A 17,885-nucleotide genomic window follows, 5' to 3' on the forward strand; every position below is an offset into this window, starting at 1 on the left:
TTTGCTCGTAAAAAATACAAAGTCACCTTACTTTTTGAACACATCTCGTACACTCGAAATACTTTAGGGGTAAATTTATTTTCTTTTATTTCTATGAAACTAATTTTTTAAGCTATTTTAGAAAGCCTACTACATTATAAAAACGACCTATTGAATATAATACGCTATCATTACATAAATAACAAGTATAAACAACAATATTTTGCTTTGCCATTCTCTCTGGTCTCTGGTATGTTACTCAGTTTATTTTTTTGCTTCCTTCATTTGTGAAAATATTTATGGCTGGCAAAATAAACAAGGACTTGGCGTCGGATTATAAACTCTCTTAACGATTTCAGGAGAGCAGTTTCGGTCTTCCTTTTGGACGTTTATGATTGCTTGAAGTGCTTGCTGAAAAAAATGTTGTAAACATAAAATATTAAAAACAAGCAAGTCCAAAATCTTATATACGGGGATGCCCAAATAATGTTGGGAAGTTTTAATTTGAAAAGGTTTTGAAACAAAACTCTTAGTGCCACAGAACCAAGGGACATTTGTTTTTCCCCAATTTTACCAAGTATCACGATAACGGTAAAAAAAACGATTGCCAAACAATCGGCTTAAAATCAAAAAAAGAAAACAACGTGAACGTTTTACCAAGACCCCGAGATTTACCTTTAATTTGTACCACCAATATTAACTTAAAAACAAACATTTCTTACCTTAAGTTTACCAATTTCAGTACGCAGTACTATAATTTTAGTGTCACCATGGACTAAAATATTTTTTATATTACAAATTTCATTTTGAAGCAAAATTAGGGAATCGTCGTAACTTTTTGTTGCACTTTTGTCTTTAGACACTCTTGACCGGAGACACACTGATGTATTTCGTATCTGTAATAAAGATCTAAAATCTAAAGATCTAAAAATCTAAAAAAGTTATTGTTTCACCTGATTTTTTAGAGTTGTATTATTGTGGATGGTGGAAGTTTTGCGAATCAAGTCACGCGAACTTTCAAAATTCGTTGGTCCTAGGATTCCACTTTCAGAGAAATAGTTTTTAGCCTTATCGATACTTTGCATTTCTGCGGGTTTGTAATTCATCTTCTCAATGTGAAAATGTATTATGTTTTTTTTTATGTTTGGGATGTCTTGGTAGCGCTACGTCAGAAATACATATCTAAAATAAATAAATAAAAGATATTAAAAAGAAGAAATGAAAATAAGCTAAAATCATTTTTAATACGACCATATACCTGTTTTAAATAAATGTCAAAAACAATATATGTACATACCTTATATCTTCTACACACTACCGCGAGATACCCATTCACAGGGATAAATTTTTACTTCTACCATTTGCCGCCTTATAGTAGCTAGCCGAATTTTTTAATATTGGTTTTTAATTCAGTTAAATTAAACCTAGCTTAAGTTTTTTAATCAGATCTTTAGAACTGCAAGGTATATATATTAATATAAGATGATGTTAATTTTTTTTTTTACATACCTTATAACTTCTACACTCTACCGCGAGATACCCATTCACAGGGATCAATTTTTACTTCTACCATTTGCCGCCTTATAGTAGCTAGCAGAATTTTTTAATATTGGTTTTTAATTCAGTTAAATTAAACCTAGCTTAAGTTTTTAAATCAGATCTTTAGAACTGCAAGGTATATATATTGATATAAGATGATGTTTAGTTTTATTTTGTAGAAAAAACAGACTTGCGTGCCAATTCCATTGTTTCTTATCTGACAATAACTTATTGAAGCTAGCTTGACGACTTGGATTTGTTTTAGTTATCAAAGTATTGATTGGGTCGATAAATTAAATTTTTTTAATCAAGAAAGTAGAGCAAGCGTACTAAAATAGTTCGTAAACCTTATTTAAAATATTTAGCTTAACCAATTCATGACATACAAGTCGATAAGTAGTAGTATAATTGGAGAAAGAACATAGAAGTATAAACACCGAAAAGCATATGAAATACAATGGCAGAAAAGTATTCCTCGGATTTGGGCCTCGTTGTTATTGCGCAGATAACACAAAATATTGGTTACAGCTGTACACTGAGTGCACCTTTGGAGTTGTTACAAGACATTATGCAAAAATTTATGCAAGAATTTGCGCGTGACCTCCATGGTCATACGGAGCACGGTGAGTCCCTAAACGGTTTTGTTAAAAACTTTATATATGTGTATTTTATTATTTCGTTTTTTTCTTTTTTTTTTAAGCCAATCGAATTGAGCCAAGCCTAAGAGATGTGTACCTTAGCATTAAAAGTCTAAACATCAATGTGCAGGAACTATTGGATTTTATTGGAAATGTTGAGCCTGTCGGTTTTACCAGAGATGTGCCCCAGTTTCCCATTAAAAAAACCATGAACATGAACTTTCTTAAGCCTGGAAGTGCAGAAACTCTAACAAGACCTGTATATATTTTTGAGTACTTGCCACCAATGCAAAGAACCGAATCACGGGAGATACAATTGGATACTCAAAATAAATTTTCACAACAACGAGAAAAGTCAGAGTTCGAGGCTACGTGTTCTGTAGAAAAACTGGGTAAAATTCACAATCGTCCTATTTCTCCCAATGCGTCGATTTTTCCGTCAAACACCTTCGACTCGGAGATTGGTCGCTCCGTCCGCGAAATGAGCAGCGTTGTAATGACCACTGGCGGTTTTATTAGCCCTGCCATCGAAGGGAAACTCCCCGAGGCCTTCATACCAGACATAATTGGTACGTAACGGTTAAAGCATGGTATAATAAGTACAAGGTAGTCTCGTCGGCTTTTTTTCCCCCTATTCGTCACTACAATGAGTGCGAGTGAGAGGGTGTTTTCCCGTAAGTGCGAAGGAAACAGAAGAAGATGATGTCGTAAAACCCTTATGCTGTGCACGGGGTTTAAAAAGGACTGTTATATGACAATGAGAATTAATTGTTCCGTAATTTTTGGTTTTTACCCAAAGCTGCCCTTTAGGACTCCCTCCCATATTGTTCACATTTCAAAATATTTTTCTGCAATATTACATGTTACGCCTTGTATGTGCTTGCTGCAATAATTGCAACAAGTATTTTTCATAAGCACACAAGGGTTAACGTTTTGAGAAAAAATCGTTCGCGGACAACCTCTCACTTCGAAATTCCGAGCGCACTGAACCATAGGGGGAAAAAACCCGAACGATTTTGCAGCCGACGAGACTACCTTGTATAATTCTACCATGGGTTTAAGTATGTGAGGTTATGTAATTTTAATGTATTTATGTTTCTAGAAAAATATAAAGGTCTGGATGCTCCACCCTCATCGTCTATAGTGGTCCATCCTTTGGAATATTCTCCGAAAGTGCTGCCTTCAGAAATTGAATCGCCGACAATCCCAAAAAAAAGTATATCCCTTCAATACTCTGAAATCAATAACATTAATCAAAATACTGCGCAATTGAGTAATAGTCAGAACGCAGAGGGTTCATTATTATCGCCTTCTAAGAATCTTAAAGCGGCAATCGCAATGAACGCTGGAGCCTTAAAGAAGACTAAAAAACAAAAACCAGATTTAGCAACAGAACAATGTCAAGAAGATAAATATGAAAACTCCTCCACAAAAACTATCTCCGCTGAGGAAAAATCGCAGCGTAAAGCTTTAAAAATATTTCAGAAATTGTCAAAGACCCACAGTATCTCTTTAAATGGTCATGGAAAAAAGTCGAAAAAGAAGGTAAACAGAGGCAGCACTTCCTCGGATCCAAATAAAATAAGTTTGGAAAAAATTATGAAAAAACAGACTAAGCATAGGCAAAAGGCTATTCAACTTGAACTTGATGTGAAAAATTATGGCTTTATGCAAACATCTCAAACCCTAAGCGGTTTTAGCGCTGAATCGAATTTAAATTCAGAAAACATTACCTCAACTGATATCCCTAGTGGGGCTCCTTTAATTATAAAGCAAACTGAAACCAGTTCCCAAGCCAGTTCCAGTTTTCAAGTACATGAGGGTGATCTACAACATTCGGAAATATTATTGCCTGCTAGAAAAAACGCTTGCGAGCCGGAACGGAGTAAGTTGGATGTCTTTAAAAAAATTTCCAAACCACGCGCTCCCCGCCAGGAAGGTGGAATAGCGTCGGGATCATCTGGACTAGGCGTTCGAGTGTTCGGGAGCACAATCTCGGGTCCTCCAATAATAAGTCTTCCATCTGGGACTACTATTACGCCTACTCCTTTACTCGGGCTTAATCCAGCGAAAATCAACACTTCCTACATGTTGGATCAAATCCCACCATCACCGCCCAAAGTCGCCGACAGTGAAATGCCAGTACTTGAATCGGTTAAGTCAAGAAAACGGGGCCGCAAGCCTGGCGGAAAGAACTTTGTAAAACAAACGAGTTTCACATCACAATCCTTGGTTGAATCGGCAAAAAGAGAAAAGACTACGCATGTAATACCACTCCCGCTGGCACCACCTACGATGATAATATCAGAAAATGCGTCTATGACATTGGAGCCTCTGAACCTTTGCAATGTAGAGCAAGCCTCGAGTGAACCTTTGCAGAATTTGCACACAAAAGATAAAAAAGAAAGAAAAAAAAGTAAAACAAAACCAGAGAACATTTTGGAATTGTGTAATAAAGTTTATGCGCCCGAAAAAGAAAGAAATATTTTAACCTGTCAAGACCAATTTATGCCAGTGCCCAGTCCCATATCGAACCCATCATTATACCCTGGCAATCAAGCCGGAATTGTGCCTATGCTTCCTTTATTGCACTTTCCGCCACGGCCAGGCCTTATTCCGTCGGGACCAGGACTTTTTCCTGCAGTAACCGGACTTGTTGGCTTTGGTAATCCTGTGAACACAGTCAGCATTTCGCCATTCATTGCTTTTTCGGGCTCAGAGGGATCGGTTGCTAATGCCGTTGGATGCCCACCAACTATAGATTCCGCTGGTAGGTTTAATCTAGAAATAATTTATAAAACAAACTATTTGAATCGAGAATGAAACAGAAACTTTAAAAAGCTAAATTCATAAACTAAGTAATAACTTTCAATAGAAACAGATCTGATATACAAAAAATCAAATCTCTTAAAGTGCAAGAGTATGAATTGTAGAGTATACTTTGGTATATATGTGATATATACATCAATATATATAAATCAGTATATATATATATATTTGTATATTTATAAAGTATTAAGTATTTTTCTTTTTTAATTTACTTTGAAGATATTGATAGCCATCAGATTCTAAAGCGATCAACCTCGGAGAAGAACGTACAAATGGAACGAAACTACTGCAACGTGGCTCCATTGGTGCCAGATTCAATGAAATTGGCTGAGTGTAAGTTAGACATAATATAAAATGATTATAAATGTTTATAAACTTGTATTGACTGTAGGTAAAAAAGTAACTTGTGAAAAAACTGAGTTGGATAATACATTTGCAAACGCTACACCCAAATCGAAAACAAGACCATTAGTACAGGCTTCTGGAAATTTGGGTGATCCAATTGAAGTTTCGGATGACTCTGACGAATCATTGCAAAATAGACAGCCGCCTGCTCAAAGAAAATCTCCACAATGTTCTCCAGGCCATGCAAGATCAAGTTTGGTACAGTCACAGTACCTGTCATTATCATCTATCAGTGAAGATGTTTGCCATGCGGATTTCAAGCGAATCGTGCCTGCTTTAAACTCTAGTGAATCTGTGGCAAAAGTAAAAAAGCCAGTTAAACTTAACCTTCCCGATGTTAAAAGAATAATCCACACTCCTTCGCCTACAACTTTTCCGCAATTTCAGAATTTCTCAAATTTCATAGGAGGTGACAAGTACAGTTTAGCTGGGGGAGCAGATCTTATACCATTATCAAGAGTGGATAGTGGCTCGGCATATTCGTCGCAAAAGGTACCTTCTAGTAGCTTGACAGGCGGGGCGTCATTGGCCATAAACCCCATTTTAAAGAATTTTAATATTTCCGAGGAGCAGAAATGTTTGCCACCAACTTCAAGTTATGAAGATATTACAATTACACCAACTGGATCGTCATCTTTAAATCTCAAAGTGCGAAAGCACCACAAAAAGCTTAAGAAGCTTAAAGAAGGAAAAATAAAAAAGAAAAAAGACAAGAAAGACAAGTCAAAAAAAAAGGATCGACTAACCATCCCGTCCTATAATTCAGATCGAAAAATAAAAGGGCTTGACAAGAAGCCAAAGAAGGAAAAGAAGAAGGATAAGCAGGTTGGTTAAAAGATATATATCGCTTTAAAGCCAAATTCGGTAATCCGAAGATTTTGATCCTGGGGTCCAGATCACCTCTTTACTATTGACGAGAAATTATTTAATATGTAGTTGATATTCATTTAAGTCAATCCTTAAAAAAAAACCGAAAGTATCAATGCATCAGGATGGTGTTCTTAAAATTTTAATGAAAATTTTTTTCTTTGTAGATGAAAAGGGGTTTTGATGAAAACAAAAAATTGAGAAAAGTGGAAAAAATATAGGAAAAAAAACTTGAAAATATATTTAAAATAAGTTGTACATTTCTTTTTTTTTTTTTTATTTTTTAAATCAATGAAAATCAATTTTTAAAATAAATGTGTCCCTTAAATTTCAGAAAGAAATTCAAATTAGTTTCGAATGTATCGTATTCAGGATTAAGGGGCACAACTAGTGTGAAGTTTTAAAAAAATCAAAAATTTTTTTAACATATTTCGGTAGATTACTTTTAAAACAAAAACATATTAAAATTTAAAATCGATATCTTAAATAGTTTTTGAGTTAAAGCAATTTAAATTTATATCTTTAAACGCATTTTTTTCGAAACAGCATTTTTCGAATTTGCTGCAGTGATTACTCAAAAACTAATGATCCGATTACTATGTAATTTTTTTTACATGTTCTATATATATATAAAAATCGATAGTTCATTGTACGGAGAAATGAACTATCGATTTTTTGATCTGATCAAAATGCAGGCCAAAAACGACCAACATTTTGGGTAAAATTCGATTTTTTTTTAAATTTTTTGATATTTTTTATTGTAGTTCATTGTACAGACAATATTATCTAGTTTAACGAGAATTTTTAATTTTTTGATTTCATCCACGGAGAAGGCCGGAATCACTGCAGCAGATTATAACTTAATAAATATTTAATTTTTTTCTTCAAAAATTTCACTGTATATTCTTAAAACATGTATAAATATATTCTGAAAATTTTGAAATAATTGACAAAGTAGTTTTTTTAATAAAAATTCCAAAAAATCACCTTTTTTTAGGCGGTCATACTAGTTGTGCTCCTTAAATTCTCTTCTGAATGAAGCAACAAAACTTTAATAAAAGTTATGATTTACCCTTTTTCAACAATTTAAAGTGAAATTTGAAATTTTAAATTGCGAAATTGATAGATAGATATAGATTCTTTTCTTGTTTTGAAACAAATCAACATAAGCGCATAGTCATACTATATTTTTTAAATAAATAAATCATGATTCAAAAAATTATTGAATAACGTAGTCGATATATATAATTGTATTTTATTTTTATTTTTTAGTATATTAAGAGCCAGGTATAAAGTAACATCAGCCCCAATGCGGCTTATTTGCTTTTTGTAAAATGTTTTTGACTTATGATTTTAGGTTTTAATCCATATTCCGGATAAAGCACATGAAATTCCTCAGATGACTTTAAATAACAACATTGAAAATGCCTCTACACAAAGTGTACTCGTGAGTACACCTGTTTTAAAATCAATGAAACCAACGATTTCGTCTCCAAACTTAGGGGAGCCTCCAATTCAAATACCAAAACTAACACTTAAACTTTCTGGAAAATCTACGGTCGCCGAAAATGAAAACGACACGCCCAATATGGAAAAACTGGAAACCCTAGAACGGCAAGTCATATTTCCAAGTGAAAAAAAGGAGCGTGAGCGTGATAATTCTCCGGAGCTAGCTCGCTTTTCCCCATTGGTAACTGGGCCACCCAAGACCAAGCAATGTATGTAGAGTTGTTATTAAAAAACGGAATATTTTAACCTAATATAACTTAAAAATTTTACAGCTGATACACATTTCTTGGGCACATTAGGTTGTGGCCCCTTTTTAAGCAACAGCTCTGTTAATTCTACTCCAGTAACACCGCAACCCCTACCAATCTACGTGCGAAACACTCCGATAAATCCTCCGCCTATAAATCCTCATCAAACTGCGACCAACTCGGCCGGTTGGCTGTTGACCCCTAATAATAGTAATGCTGCCTCGTCCACGCTTGCGGCTAGTTCAGTTTTGTTACCACAGCAATTGATGTTGCCGCCTACTCCAATAGCAAATAATATCTCACCAGTCACTACTGTCACTAAAACGGAAACTGCTACAAAACCGGGGTTTTACGGTTCGACCACCACAAGTGAAGAAGATACCTTACAAAAGATAGAAACTAGTCGTCCTTCATCGTATGTCGACGCTGAAGGTAATCGTATATGGATTTGTCCTGCTTGTGGAAAGGTGGACGATGGCTCTGCTATGATTGGATGTGATGGTTGCGATGCCTGGTACCATTGGTACGATAATAAAACACCAAATGTTCTATTTTAAAATGTATTTACACAAAGATTTCTGTTTCAGGATTTGCGTGGGCATTACGTTTGCTCCCAAGGACAATGACGATTGGTTCTGTCGCTTTTGTGTGGCAAAAAGAAAAGAGCATGGCTCAGAAAAGAAAAAGAAACGAAACAAGAAAAAGTGATTTCTAAATCTGTTAGAACAAGTTAGTAATGTACATTTTAATTATAATAATTAATAAATAAATGTAAGTTCCTCAATTCGATAGCGAAGAACTTTAATAAAGCTTGGCATTAAATTTATTCTCTCTCTTTTGATATCCTTGCAATAAATATAGATTAATGGTTTATAGTTCAAGGTGTCCGATTTTTATGAAAGTTAATTCTAAATTCAACAGTCTGTGAAGCACTCTATATTCCAAAAATCCTAGTTGTTTTTAAATACCTTTGAATCGAGAAAAAAAATTTCATAAAAAATCGGATAACTGTCATAGGAAAGATCGAAAAATCTATATAGAAATAACAGGAAAAAAATGACAACATAGTTGTTTTTCATTAGAAAAGCTAAATTTTTGAAATATAGAGTTTTTAAATGACTTGAGTTTCGAATTAAATTTCAAAAAAACCAGATGACTATATCATAGGTATAGCTGGCATATGAACAATCGTCCAACGACTTTACCTACTACAATTCATACATTTCTCGTTCGATAGAAAAGTAGGGTTATATTGTTTACATTTTACCAAGGATCCCTAATTTTTTCAAAATGAAATGTAGCCTAAAAAACAGGAGTTTGAAATCTCTAGGGGGCAGCTGCCCCTCTCGCCCAAATTTCTTTTTCTTTTTGTTTTGGTTTTCTGCTGAGCACATAACGATGAGATAATCGGGAAACGATTGTTTACCGGTGTAGGTACGAATGTGAACTGAGAGTTGCCCAGTGATTTTTTCTTTTCCCTGAAATATATGTACGCGTCGCTTTGCCTCTTTCTGATGAGAATTGGCTCTTTTTCTAAACGTCTAATATCAGAGTTTATCTGTGTCTGCGAATTCCATATATTAAAGTATTTTTCCATTTTTAGTCATTAAAAATTCAGCTATAAAATGTACTGTAAAGTAACTCTCTTTTTTCAATTTCATTTGATTTTTTTTAAAAAAGACATATGATATAGTATTTCGATCTTTAATTCCTTTTATGTTATAATTTTTCTAAGAAAGACATTCGATCTTTATAGTTATAAAGTTTTTATATTTATTATAATAAATTATTTAAGTCAAGCTAAATGTATAATTGTTTATTGATATATATATCATAATATGCAAAAGCTACCAGGGTTTATATATAATATATATATATATATATATGGTAACAGAGAAACTAGTTTAAGAAAAACCCTCAAGTCTTAAATTACTTTTCTGGCACTTACCTCGCGGCACATTCTAAGCAAAAACGATTACGTTGTGATAATGATTGAATTTCTGATGACGATCAAGTTATCAGTACAACTTTTGAAATTAAAATTTTTTTCTTTTTCATAATTTGCCGTTAATTCAAGAAAAGAAAGAAAAATATTTGCCGCTGAAGCTGCAGGCATGGGCAGATTGCGCACTAGCTCTCTCTCTTTTAGTCTTCCATTAAAGAATAACCCCAAAGCAAATATTAAAAACGGTGAATTTTTTTCTTCACGAATAATTAACGGATAATTAACGGGAAATTCCTGGAAAAAATCAAGTTGAAAAAGTTTAATTTTAGTGTGTTGTTCTGCTAACTTTATATCAACATAGCAGATTTCACGAATAGTTTATGGATAATTATATATGTATATGAAAAAGAAAAAAATTTTAACTTCAAAAGTTTTTCTGCTATGGTGTATAGGTATATAGGACTTACTCTGGCACGCATCGACCAAAATTTTCGGAACGGACATTCGAAAACTTTGAAATAAAATGAGGAAAGTTAATGTAATTAATTAACTAACCCACCATTATCCTGAAAACTCAATTAAAACATCTGAAAACCCAAAACACAAAAGAAAAAAAATTAAATTAGCAATTTACCGATCAAACACCAATAAATAAATAAAAATGTAGTAAAACGTTTTTTTTAAGACATTTCTTCATTTTAGTTTTTTTTTTTTTTTTTTTTTACAGTAAATACCTCGCTTTAATAATAAATTATTAAGAATTTAGAATGACGGATTGCATTTTTAGTGTGTGTTGCGTTGATTAAGCAGTAACCTACCAACTTGAATATTTTTTCGAAATGGAACAGTGCAGCTGTACCCACATTATCATTATGTTTTGGTATTTTCAATTGTAAAAATTATCCGATTTGTAAACATGACATATTTACTAGACTAGATCTATTGTTTAAGTTCAAAAATGTAATTTAAAACAGTATATTATATATGTAACACATTTTGATATTCAACTTTGCTACTGTGAGGATCCTCCATTTGTGCTAAGTATTGAGTCGCTAACATCTTGTGCGCTATTTTGCTTAGATTGTTGTGTTGTTGACAGAACACTGGAAATGGATGTTCCCGAAGCTGCTGTTAAATTTGAAGAGTCATTTTGGTTGCCGCTGTTACCCCCAGTAGAATCACTATTTCCACTACTATTGCTGTTTAGTGCCATCCGCTGCATTTGCCTAATAACTGTGGCGGCGTAATAGGCTTGCTAGAATAAAAAAATAAATAAATAATCAATTATATCTTATTTTTATCATGGTACAATTATACAAGGTAGTCTCGTCGGCAAAAAGCACTCCCTTATTCATTACTCACCACAAGTGCGAGTGAGAGGAGTCTGCGTAGTAAGTGCGAGTGAAACGACAAAAGAGCTTTTTGCTTAGTCCTTAGATGGTGCATGGGTCTTAAATTGCTCATTTATAGTAATAGGAGTTGAAGTTTTTTATAAATTAATTTTTAATAGTTTTGAATTTAAAATTGAACGTTGTTTATATTTTTGGATAGTTATTTTTTTGTTTAGGTTCCTAATTTTAAAATAAATGTCAATCTTAAAGTAAACTTTTTTAATATCTAAATTAATGCTTTTTAGCAGCTATAAATAGTTTCTCCTTTACATTTTTTGTTATACTAAAATTATCTGAAACGACATGTTATAAAACAAAAAAAAGTTTGCAGCCAAGGGCAGAACGACATCTTTGCACAAGGGTTAATACTCTGAAAAAATTCGTCCGCACGCGTGCTCATCCTTCAACAAGCACGAACGCACTGACTAAAAAGCCGAACGATTAGGCAGCCGACGGGACTACCTTGTATAACTGTACCATGTTTTTATAACAAGCAAAACAACGCACCTTCCAACGCGATTTAGCAAAGTTTTTCTTCAATTGTTCTGAGACTGTTCCATGAATGTTTCTGTTACTGGCCTCGTTTCCGGATATCCTAATAATGATATATAAATAAACTATAGTTTATAACTATTAATTTAAAATCGTTTTACACACTTACCAGGCATGCGCCAAAGCTTGTTTGCACGTATATCGAGTGTCTACTGCTACGCACATCAGGTTTTTTATAAAATGCTTGGCGGACTCGCTTATTTCATCCCAATATGGTGAATCGAATTCGAAATCTCCTAAGAATTTAACAAGCTTCAATTTTAGTGTATCAAATTTAAGGTAAAAGATCCGAAGGTTGGGTCGGTTTCTTATTAAAGTTGTCAATAAAAACGTATATAACTATATAGTTACCAATAGTTTTTTCTTATTTCAAGATCGTTGAATTTTAAGTTTTTCACATTACATTATGTTCCTAAAACTACGTTCTAAAGGAAAACTTTCCCAACCTAAGGGTCATATGCATTTTATATTGATAATTGTTTTGCATGAACCAACACTATTCTTCAAACGAAAAATATTAATAAAATACTTAGTTTAATATTTTACATATTTGTTGTTTGTTAATAAAATTGAAGTGCCTCAAAATGGAAAAAGTTGAAAGTTTTACAATGGTAATAGGGACTACAAAATAACGATTTCGTCACATATTTGCTAAAGTTGTACCTACACTTTGAATTATATCATTTCATCTATTTAATATTTTTCTAATCGGATCCGACTACTTTATTATATATCGTTATCGAAGATAACGTATTAAATATTTTGGAAGACAATTTGATCAAATAGCTGCTATAGGAACAGTTTAAATACTAACAGGTCTTTTATATTAAATTTCTTAAATTCAAAATTATACTTTTAAGACTTTTATGTTATTAACATATCACATAGCCCCAATTTTTTTTTCATTATTTTGTTATTGAAAGTTCGCGTTATTTTTTTTTTTTTTAGGGATTAAAAATTAATTCAATTTTTGTTCATCACTGTTGGTTCATGCAGGTTTTTTAGTAAAGAAACATCGGCTTGCCGAACATATCTTTGTTTCTGTACTTTAATAAGACCTTTTAAAATCTGAGCAAAAAGATTCGCATCATTTTCGTCATAAAACGGAGGATAGCCACATAAAAGAATGTAAGATATTACTCCAATACTCCACACATCAACGGCTTTTCCGTATGGTTTTTGTGCTAGCACCTCAGGAGCAACATATCCCGGAGTTCCACATGCTGTTGCCATAATTCCAGAATCCTCAATTTTAGATAAACCAAAATCGCTAATCATTATTTTGCTATCGTCATCAGGACTATAGTAGAGTAAGTTTTCTGGCTGTAAATAATTGCAAAAAATATTATTGTATCGTTATTAAGAAGTGCTATTGCATTTCAATTTAGAAGCACATTTTGGTTCACTTTGCAAGCCATATATTTTGGGTGGCAACTTATTCAAATTTTTGTACTTATAGTTAATGCAATCGCAGATTTAATTTTTTTTTTGTTCTTACCTTAAGATCACGATGAACGACACCCTGCTCATGCATATAATCGACCGCTTCCAGAATCTGCCTGATGAGATGTGAGGCGTCTTTTTCAGTGTAAGAACCCTTCTCCACAATGCGGTCGAAGAGTTCGCCACCAGTAACCCTGTAATTAATTAATATTAATTTAATTTAATTAATATATCTATGTATTAGACACATACAGTTCCATAACTAGATACACCTTCGACTTGTCCTCATACGTTTCCAAGAGTTGCACGATATTCGGATGTGTCAATCTGAAAGTAAAGTAAAACGTAAAGTAAAAGTAAAGTAAAAAGTAAAACGCAATTCATATGTTATGGGTAGCTTTGCAACTATTTCGCTTGTTTTCAATTTTCGGTCCATCAAATAAACCTTCCTAATAAATAACTTTTTCTTAAAAATGTTGCTAAAAACTAATATACGAATTGAAGCCTCAACCTATGTAAATAAAGTTCCATAAATTGGATCTCGGGGTATGAACTCACCGCGCTCCGTTTGGACATTTGCCACCGAAATGATTTGCACTGAACCTACACATGAAAAGAAAATAAATTAAGCAAGCAACAACAGAGTTTTTAAAACAAGAAAAGCTATAAATATAAAATCAAAAAATTATAGTTAAACCTCAAATTCGGATTTACACCTTTGTTATACATAAAATAAATTAGGTAATTTAATTTATTCAAGCCATTCATGTTAATATAGAAGAATTGTGATTTTTGTGAGTGTAGATAATAAATTAAAGAAGATAAAGAAATGAATTCACCATTCCAAGCCAAAGCATTTATACTTTTACAATTAATTCAATTTTTTTTAAGAATTTAATCATTTTCGCTTCGAAAAAACTTGTTTTCCTATTTTTCCCATGGCATATAAATTATATATTTAGATTTTTATCGATTTAAAAGACCGATTTTGAACGGATTTGTTGTATAAAAATACTTTATGTCGATTCTCCCTAAAACGGTATTTTTGAAGTTCGTAAACATTAGAACTCAAAATTTACTGAACCGATCCTTTTGAAAATTTAAACATTACTTCTTCACATAAATCAACAGGTAATCAGAAAGAATTTTATTTAATGTTTTTTTTTAGTGCTGCAAAAAATAGAAAAAAAGTCTTCCTGATTACCTCAAGAAATACGTATCCTTTAAAACGCTTAAAATTTTTTTATTTTTTCGGATGATTTTCGGATGAACTCGTTACCGTTATAATGTTCACCGCTAAACCACTTTTTTCAAGTCGCTTCTGGAGATTCACCGTTACAGGCTTATTTATTAATACCTTTCAATGAAATTTTTTTCAATATATGTACTTTAAAAGTTGTAATAATAATAATATATTAAATATATAAATATTTTGCCTTCAAAACTACCTATCCTACGTAAAAAAGAAACTTATGTTAAAATCGTAAACGAAATACATGTCAGGATTTCCAAGCCTAATATCGAGGTAAAAACAATTCGGATTTGATTTTTTTATTCTTTTACACCATTAATTATGGAATTTTGATTTCCAAATGAAAAGTAAAATAACATATTTTGTTTATTCATTTTATACGATATCATCAAAAAATCTTGTTTATAAAAAAGGGGTTTTAATTTTTGTTTCGTTAGTTATTTAAGACGGCCAACGCACACATGGAAATCGACTCACATATTACAGTCGAATCCCGATAATTCGTACCCCGCTAAATTGAAAATCGCGATAATTCGTAAAAAATTCTGTCCCCTTGAAAAAACTCGTTAATTCGTAAAAATTCTATACATTTTGGTCCCCTCGTTAATTCGTAGTATTTGGCGCAACGCAAAGAATATTGAGCCTTTTATAAATCGTAATTTTGTTTCGTTACCTCTTATAAATCGTTATACGATGCGAAATTTTTTGTAGTTAAAGCACCGTTAGATTTTGCAGACAGCTATCCCGCCTTTATGTCGCTATGCATTATGAATTTTGTGTTTCTCTCGCTGTTATAATTTTATGTTATTGCTTAATTTTCCTTTAATTTGAAAAAAGTACAAATGAATGTACATACTTATAATGTTTGTTTAATTTTAAAAAAGTTAAATACATATGTATGTAAACATGATGTGAAATGTAAAAACACCGTTTATTCGACTCTTTCATTTTTGAGCCCCGTTATTTAGAAATCTCGATAAATGTGATCCCCTTGCCATTTCGAATTATCGGGACTCGACTGTATAGCCTTGCAGTCATCGTTCGATTTAAATGAAATTGAATTTAAAGTTCGAGAGTCATTGGAAAACAAAAAAAAAAAAGGAAAAAAACTACAACAAGTTTGATTGTGATTGAAAAGCAACGATGTTATTATTTTTTTCCATTAATTTCCGCTAATTATATATAGATTTTTTTATCCTTCCTATGGCAGCTTTATGATATACATAGTGATTCGATTTTTATGAATTTTCTCAATTTAAGGGTAGTTAAAAAAGTCGATGTTCCAAAAATGTACATAGAAACAGACAGACGGACAAATATACAGACGTATTTCAATTCAGATCGTGATGCTGATCAAGAATATTTATACTTTATGGGGTCTGAGGTGTCTCCTTGACTGAAACAAGTGTGGCTGGCACCTGCTACACTATGAAAATCAATTCTAGCTTTCAAGAAAATGGATCGACATACTTCTTAGGTGTTTCATCACTTACCTTCTCAAAACACGTATTTCGTTCTCCAACGATTCCTCCTTGCCCTTTAGAGCTTTTTTATCGATAATTTTTACTGCAAAATGATCGCCGGGCACATCTTTGCTTTCTGCTAGTCGTACTTCTGAAAAAGCTCCACTTTTAATGTGGTTAAACATAAGAACAACATAAATATATTAAGTAAAAAATGAAGCTTTGTAGTACTTACGTCCCCAAAAGTCCATGAAGATTGTACTTTTCCTCTATTGATACTTGTTTATTTAACTCTTTCATTTCCTTCGCCTTGGCTTTCTTGCCAGAATCCTTTTTGCCAAACAAAGGCATTTTTAATTAAGTTAGATTAAAGTTTCTATAGATTTTTAATGTCAAAATGCGCTTATCTGGCGCATAGTTAATGTTCTTGTGACAGTTATATTTCGACCTCAGCAAATTTCTGAAATGAAATTGAATGACATAAAGCTTATCAGCAGAAACAACACATTCATATAATCTGACACAAAATAAAAAATATTTTCTATCGAGCAAATGAGCTCGCTGTCAAAGGTTAAAATTAAGCTGATTACCTTATAATGTCTACATCTGTGGTTGAAAACAAAACACTTAAATATATATGTATGTATGTTTGTATTTACGTATTGATACATTCAGACATTTATGAAAATAAATGTACATGGTAAGGATAGGAAATTTATTCAGTATTTCAGTAAAATTTAAATTATTTTTTAAACGATGTTTCGAGTTCACAGTTTGTTTACGTTAAAGCGCGCGAGTAAACCTACCTACATATATATAATTTATTTATTTATACTAAAAACTTTGTTCAGAACCAATGCTGTTTTCGAACACTTATATTTCGATCGAAATAAAATCTTTTTTTGCTAGGAAAGATGTCCCGACATTTCGCTTACTTGAATACTAAAAACTCTCCAATTTTTAAGAGTATTGATGACTTCAAATAAAATGTAGTTTTGTAAACTTTGTATATTTATTTATTGTATATTCAGAAATGAAATTTATGAATTCGTATACATACCTTGGTTTTTGGTACGAGCAATCACGGTTTTGTAGTTAATTCTTCGTTTAGCTTGTGCTCTGCAATCCCGGTTTAGTAGCCCGTTTTAGCTTTAGCTTGTGCTCTGAGTCTTTTTGTGCGCTGCAGCTTGGTGATGCTAACTTAAACAAATCACAAGCTGGAAACAACTACTATTGGTATTGATTTATTGATTTTATTCAGGCGCTGGCGCAACCAATGTTGCAGTGTTGTCAGATCATCCTTTTTCCCGTCATTTTTAGCTCTTTTTAAAACGAAGTTTTTAAATGCCTTTTCTTATCGATACGTCTCTATTTCAGTTCAAAAACTTTTATCTGGCAACGCCATTAAGACAAATTTAATACTGAACAAAAGGAATGCAATAATATTTTATATGATTTAAATAAACAAGACATGTTTAATGTATTTGATAATTGTTCGCAAAGCATACAAATAACAAAAATTGGTAATACTTCGGAATATTAACTCCAGCTATATTTTAGCCCTAAAAAAATTTGCGCACCAAATCAAGGGTTTTTTCATAAGATCATAACCCACTTAGGAGGGGCTGAAGGTTTTTTACCTTGGAGAATGGAAATTTCATCGAAAATCAGCCGAAAATGTCACTTTCACGTCACGTATTTTATCGCCTTGTGGGCGAAATAATGACGGAGATTCTGTCTGAAAATGACAAATCAATGTCTAAATACTAAAAAAAAAAGTCATCCTACTTGAAAAATCAAGATTTTTTCCCGAAATTGCGAAAAA

At 32.6% G+C, this 17,885-nt stretch overlaps 3 protein-coding genes across 6 annotated transcripts; 1 reads left to right on the forward strand and 2 right to left on the reverse strand.

The window, feature by feature from the left end:
- Nucleotides 1-59: 59 nt before the first annotated feature.
- Nucleotides 60-1,224, reverse strand: LOC108095019. Its single transcript, XM_017195885.1, has 3 exons — nucleotides 933-1,224; nucleotides 702-875; nucleotides 60-390 (listed from the first exon to the last, which is right to left on the reverse strand). The coding sequence occupies exons 1-3, from the start codon at nucleotides 1,083-1,085 to the stop codon at nucleotides 277-279; spliced, it is 441 nt and encodes a 146-aa protein (XP_017051374.1). The 5' UTR covers nucleotides 1,086-1,224; the 3' UTR covers nucleotides 60-276.
- A 573-nt stretch (nucleotides 1,225-1,797) lies between these two features.
- Nucleotides 1,798-8,840, forward strand: LOC108095031. Of its 3 annotated transcripts, XM_017195903.2 has the most exons (8): nucleotides 1,798-2,141; nucleotides 2,219-2,725; nucleotides 3,259-4,926; nucleotides 5,205-5,318; nucleotides 5,377-6,215; nucleotides 7,615-7,975; nucleotides 8,039-8,537; nucleotides 8,602-8,840. In XM_017195903.2, exons 1-8 carry the CDS (start codon nucleotides 1,976-1,978, stop codon nucleotides 8,720-8,722), a joined length of 4,275 nt encoding a protein of 1,424 aa, XP_017051392.2. In that variant the 5' UTR covers nucleotides 1,798-1,975; the 3' UTR covers nucleotides 8,723-8,840. The 3 variants fall into 3 exon arrangements, with proteins under 3 accessions (XP_017051392.2, XP_017051393.2, XP_017051394.2); XM_017195904.2 differs by lacking the exons at nucleotides 8,039-8,537; nucleotides 8,602-8,840 and having other exon boundaries at nucleotides 7,615-7,704; nucleotides 7,760-7,898; XM_017195905.2 differs by lacking the exons at nucleotides 8,039-8,537; nucleotides 8,602-8,840 and having other exon boundaries at nucleotides 7,760-7,898.
- Nucleotides 8,841-10,727: 1,887 nt separating this feature from the next.
- LOC108095040 (calcium/calmodulin-dependent protein kinase type 1) lies at nucleotides 10,728-17,364 on the reverse strand. 2 transcript variants are annotated; one of them, XM_017195932.2, is made up of 10 exons: nucleotides 17,121-17,364; nucleotides 16,296-16,520; nucleotides 16,091-16,225; nucleotides 13,904-13,948; nucleotides 13,598-13,672; nucleotides 13,401-13,539; nucleotides 12,961-13,225; nucleotides 12,012-12,138; nucleotides 11,858-11,945; nucleotides 10,728-11,214 (listed from the first exon to the last, which is right to left on the reverse strand). In XM_017195932.2, the coding sequence occupies exons 2-10, from the start codon at nucleotides 16,409-16,411 to the stop codon at nucleotides 10,972-10,974; spliced, it is 1,233 nt and encodes a 410-aa protein (XP_017051421.1). In that variant the 5' UTR covers nucleotides 16,412-16,520; nucleotides 17,121-17,364; the 3' UTR covers nucleotides 10,728-10,971. The 2 variants fall into 2 exon arrangements, with proteins under 2 accessions (XP_017051421.1, XP_017051422.1); XM_017195933.2 differs by lacking the exon at nucleotides 13,904-13,948 and having other exon boundaries at nucleotides 17,121-17,363.
- Nucleotides 17,365-17,885: the final 521 nt, after the last annotated feature.

Source organism: Drosophila ficusphila, unplaced genomic scaffold (genome assembly GCF_018152265.1).
Source record: "Drosophila ficusphila isolate 14025-0441.05 unplaced genomic scaffold, ASM1815226v1 contig_220, whole genome shotgun sequence".
NCBI classification, from domain to species: domain Eukaryota; kingdom Metazoa; phylum Arthropoda; class Insecta; order Diptera; family Drosophilidae; genus Drosophila; species Drosophila ficusphila.

Excerpts from the sequence above, each read along its gene's own strand:
- LOC108095019 (XM_017195885.1), bottom strand. The coding sequence starts at position 1,085 with ATGAATTACAAACCCGCAGAAATGCAAAGTATCGATAAGGCTAAAAAC. Across the intron at positions 876-932 it reads ATACAACTCTAAAAAATCAG|ATACGAAATACATCAGTGTG; the intron begins GTGAAACAATAA and ends TCTTTATTACAG. Across the intron at positions 391-701 it reads CTGAAATTGGTAAACTTAAG|CAAGCACTTCAAGCAATCAT; the intron begins GTAAGAAATGTT and ends CATTTTTTTCAG.
- LOC108095031 (XM_017195903.2), top strand. The coding sequence starts at position 1,976 with ATGGCAGAAAAGTATTCCTCGGATTTGGGCCTCGTTGTTATTGCGCAG. Across the intron at positions 2,142-2,218 it reads CCATGGTCATACGGAGCACG|CCAATCGAATTGAGCCAAGC; the intron begins GTGAGTCCCTAA and ends TTTTTTTTTAAG. Across the intron at positions 2,726-3,258 it reads CTTCATACCAGACATAATTG|AAAAATATAAAGGTCTGGAT; the intron begins GTACGTAACGGT and ends TTATGTTTCTAG.
- LOC108095040 (XM_017195932.2), bottom strand. The coding sequence starts at position 16,411 with ATGCCTTTGTTTGGCAAAAAGGATTCTGGCAAGAAAGCCAAGGCGAAG. Across the intron at positions 13,540-13,597 it reads GTGTATCTAGTTATGGAACT|GGTTACTGGTGGCGAACTCT; the intron begins GTATGTGTCTAA and ends AATTAATTACAG. Across the intron at positions 12,139-12,960 it reads TTTTGCTCAGATTTTAAAAG|GAGATTTCGAATTCGATTCA; the intron begins GTCTTATTAAAG and ends TTAAATTCTTAG.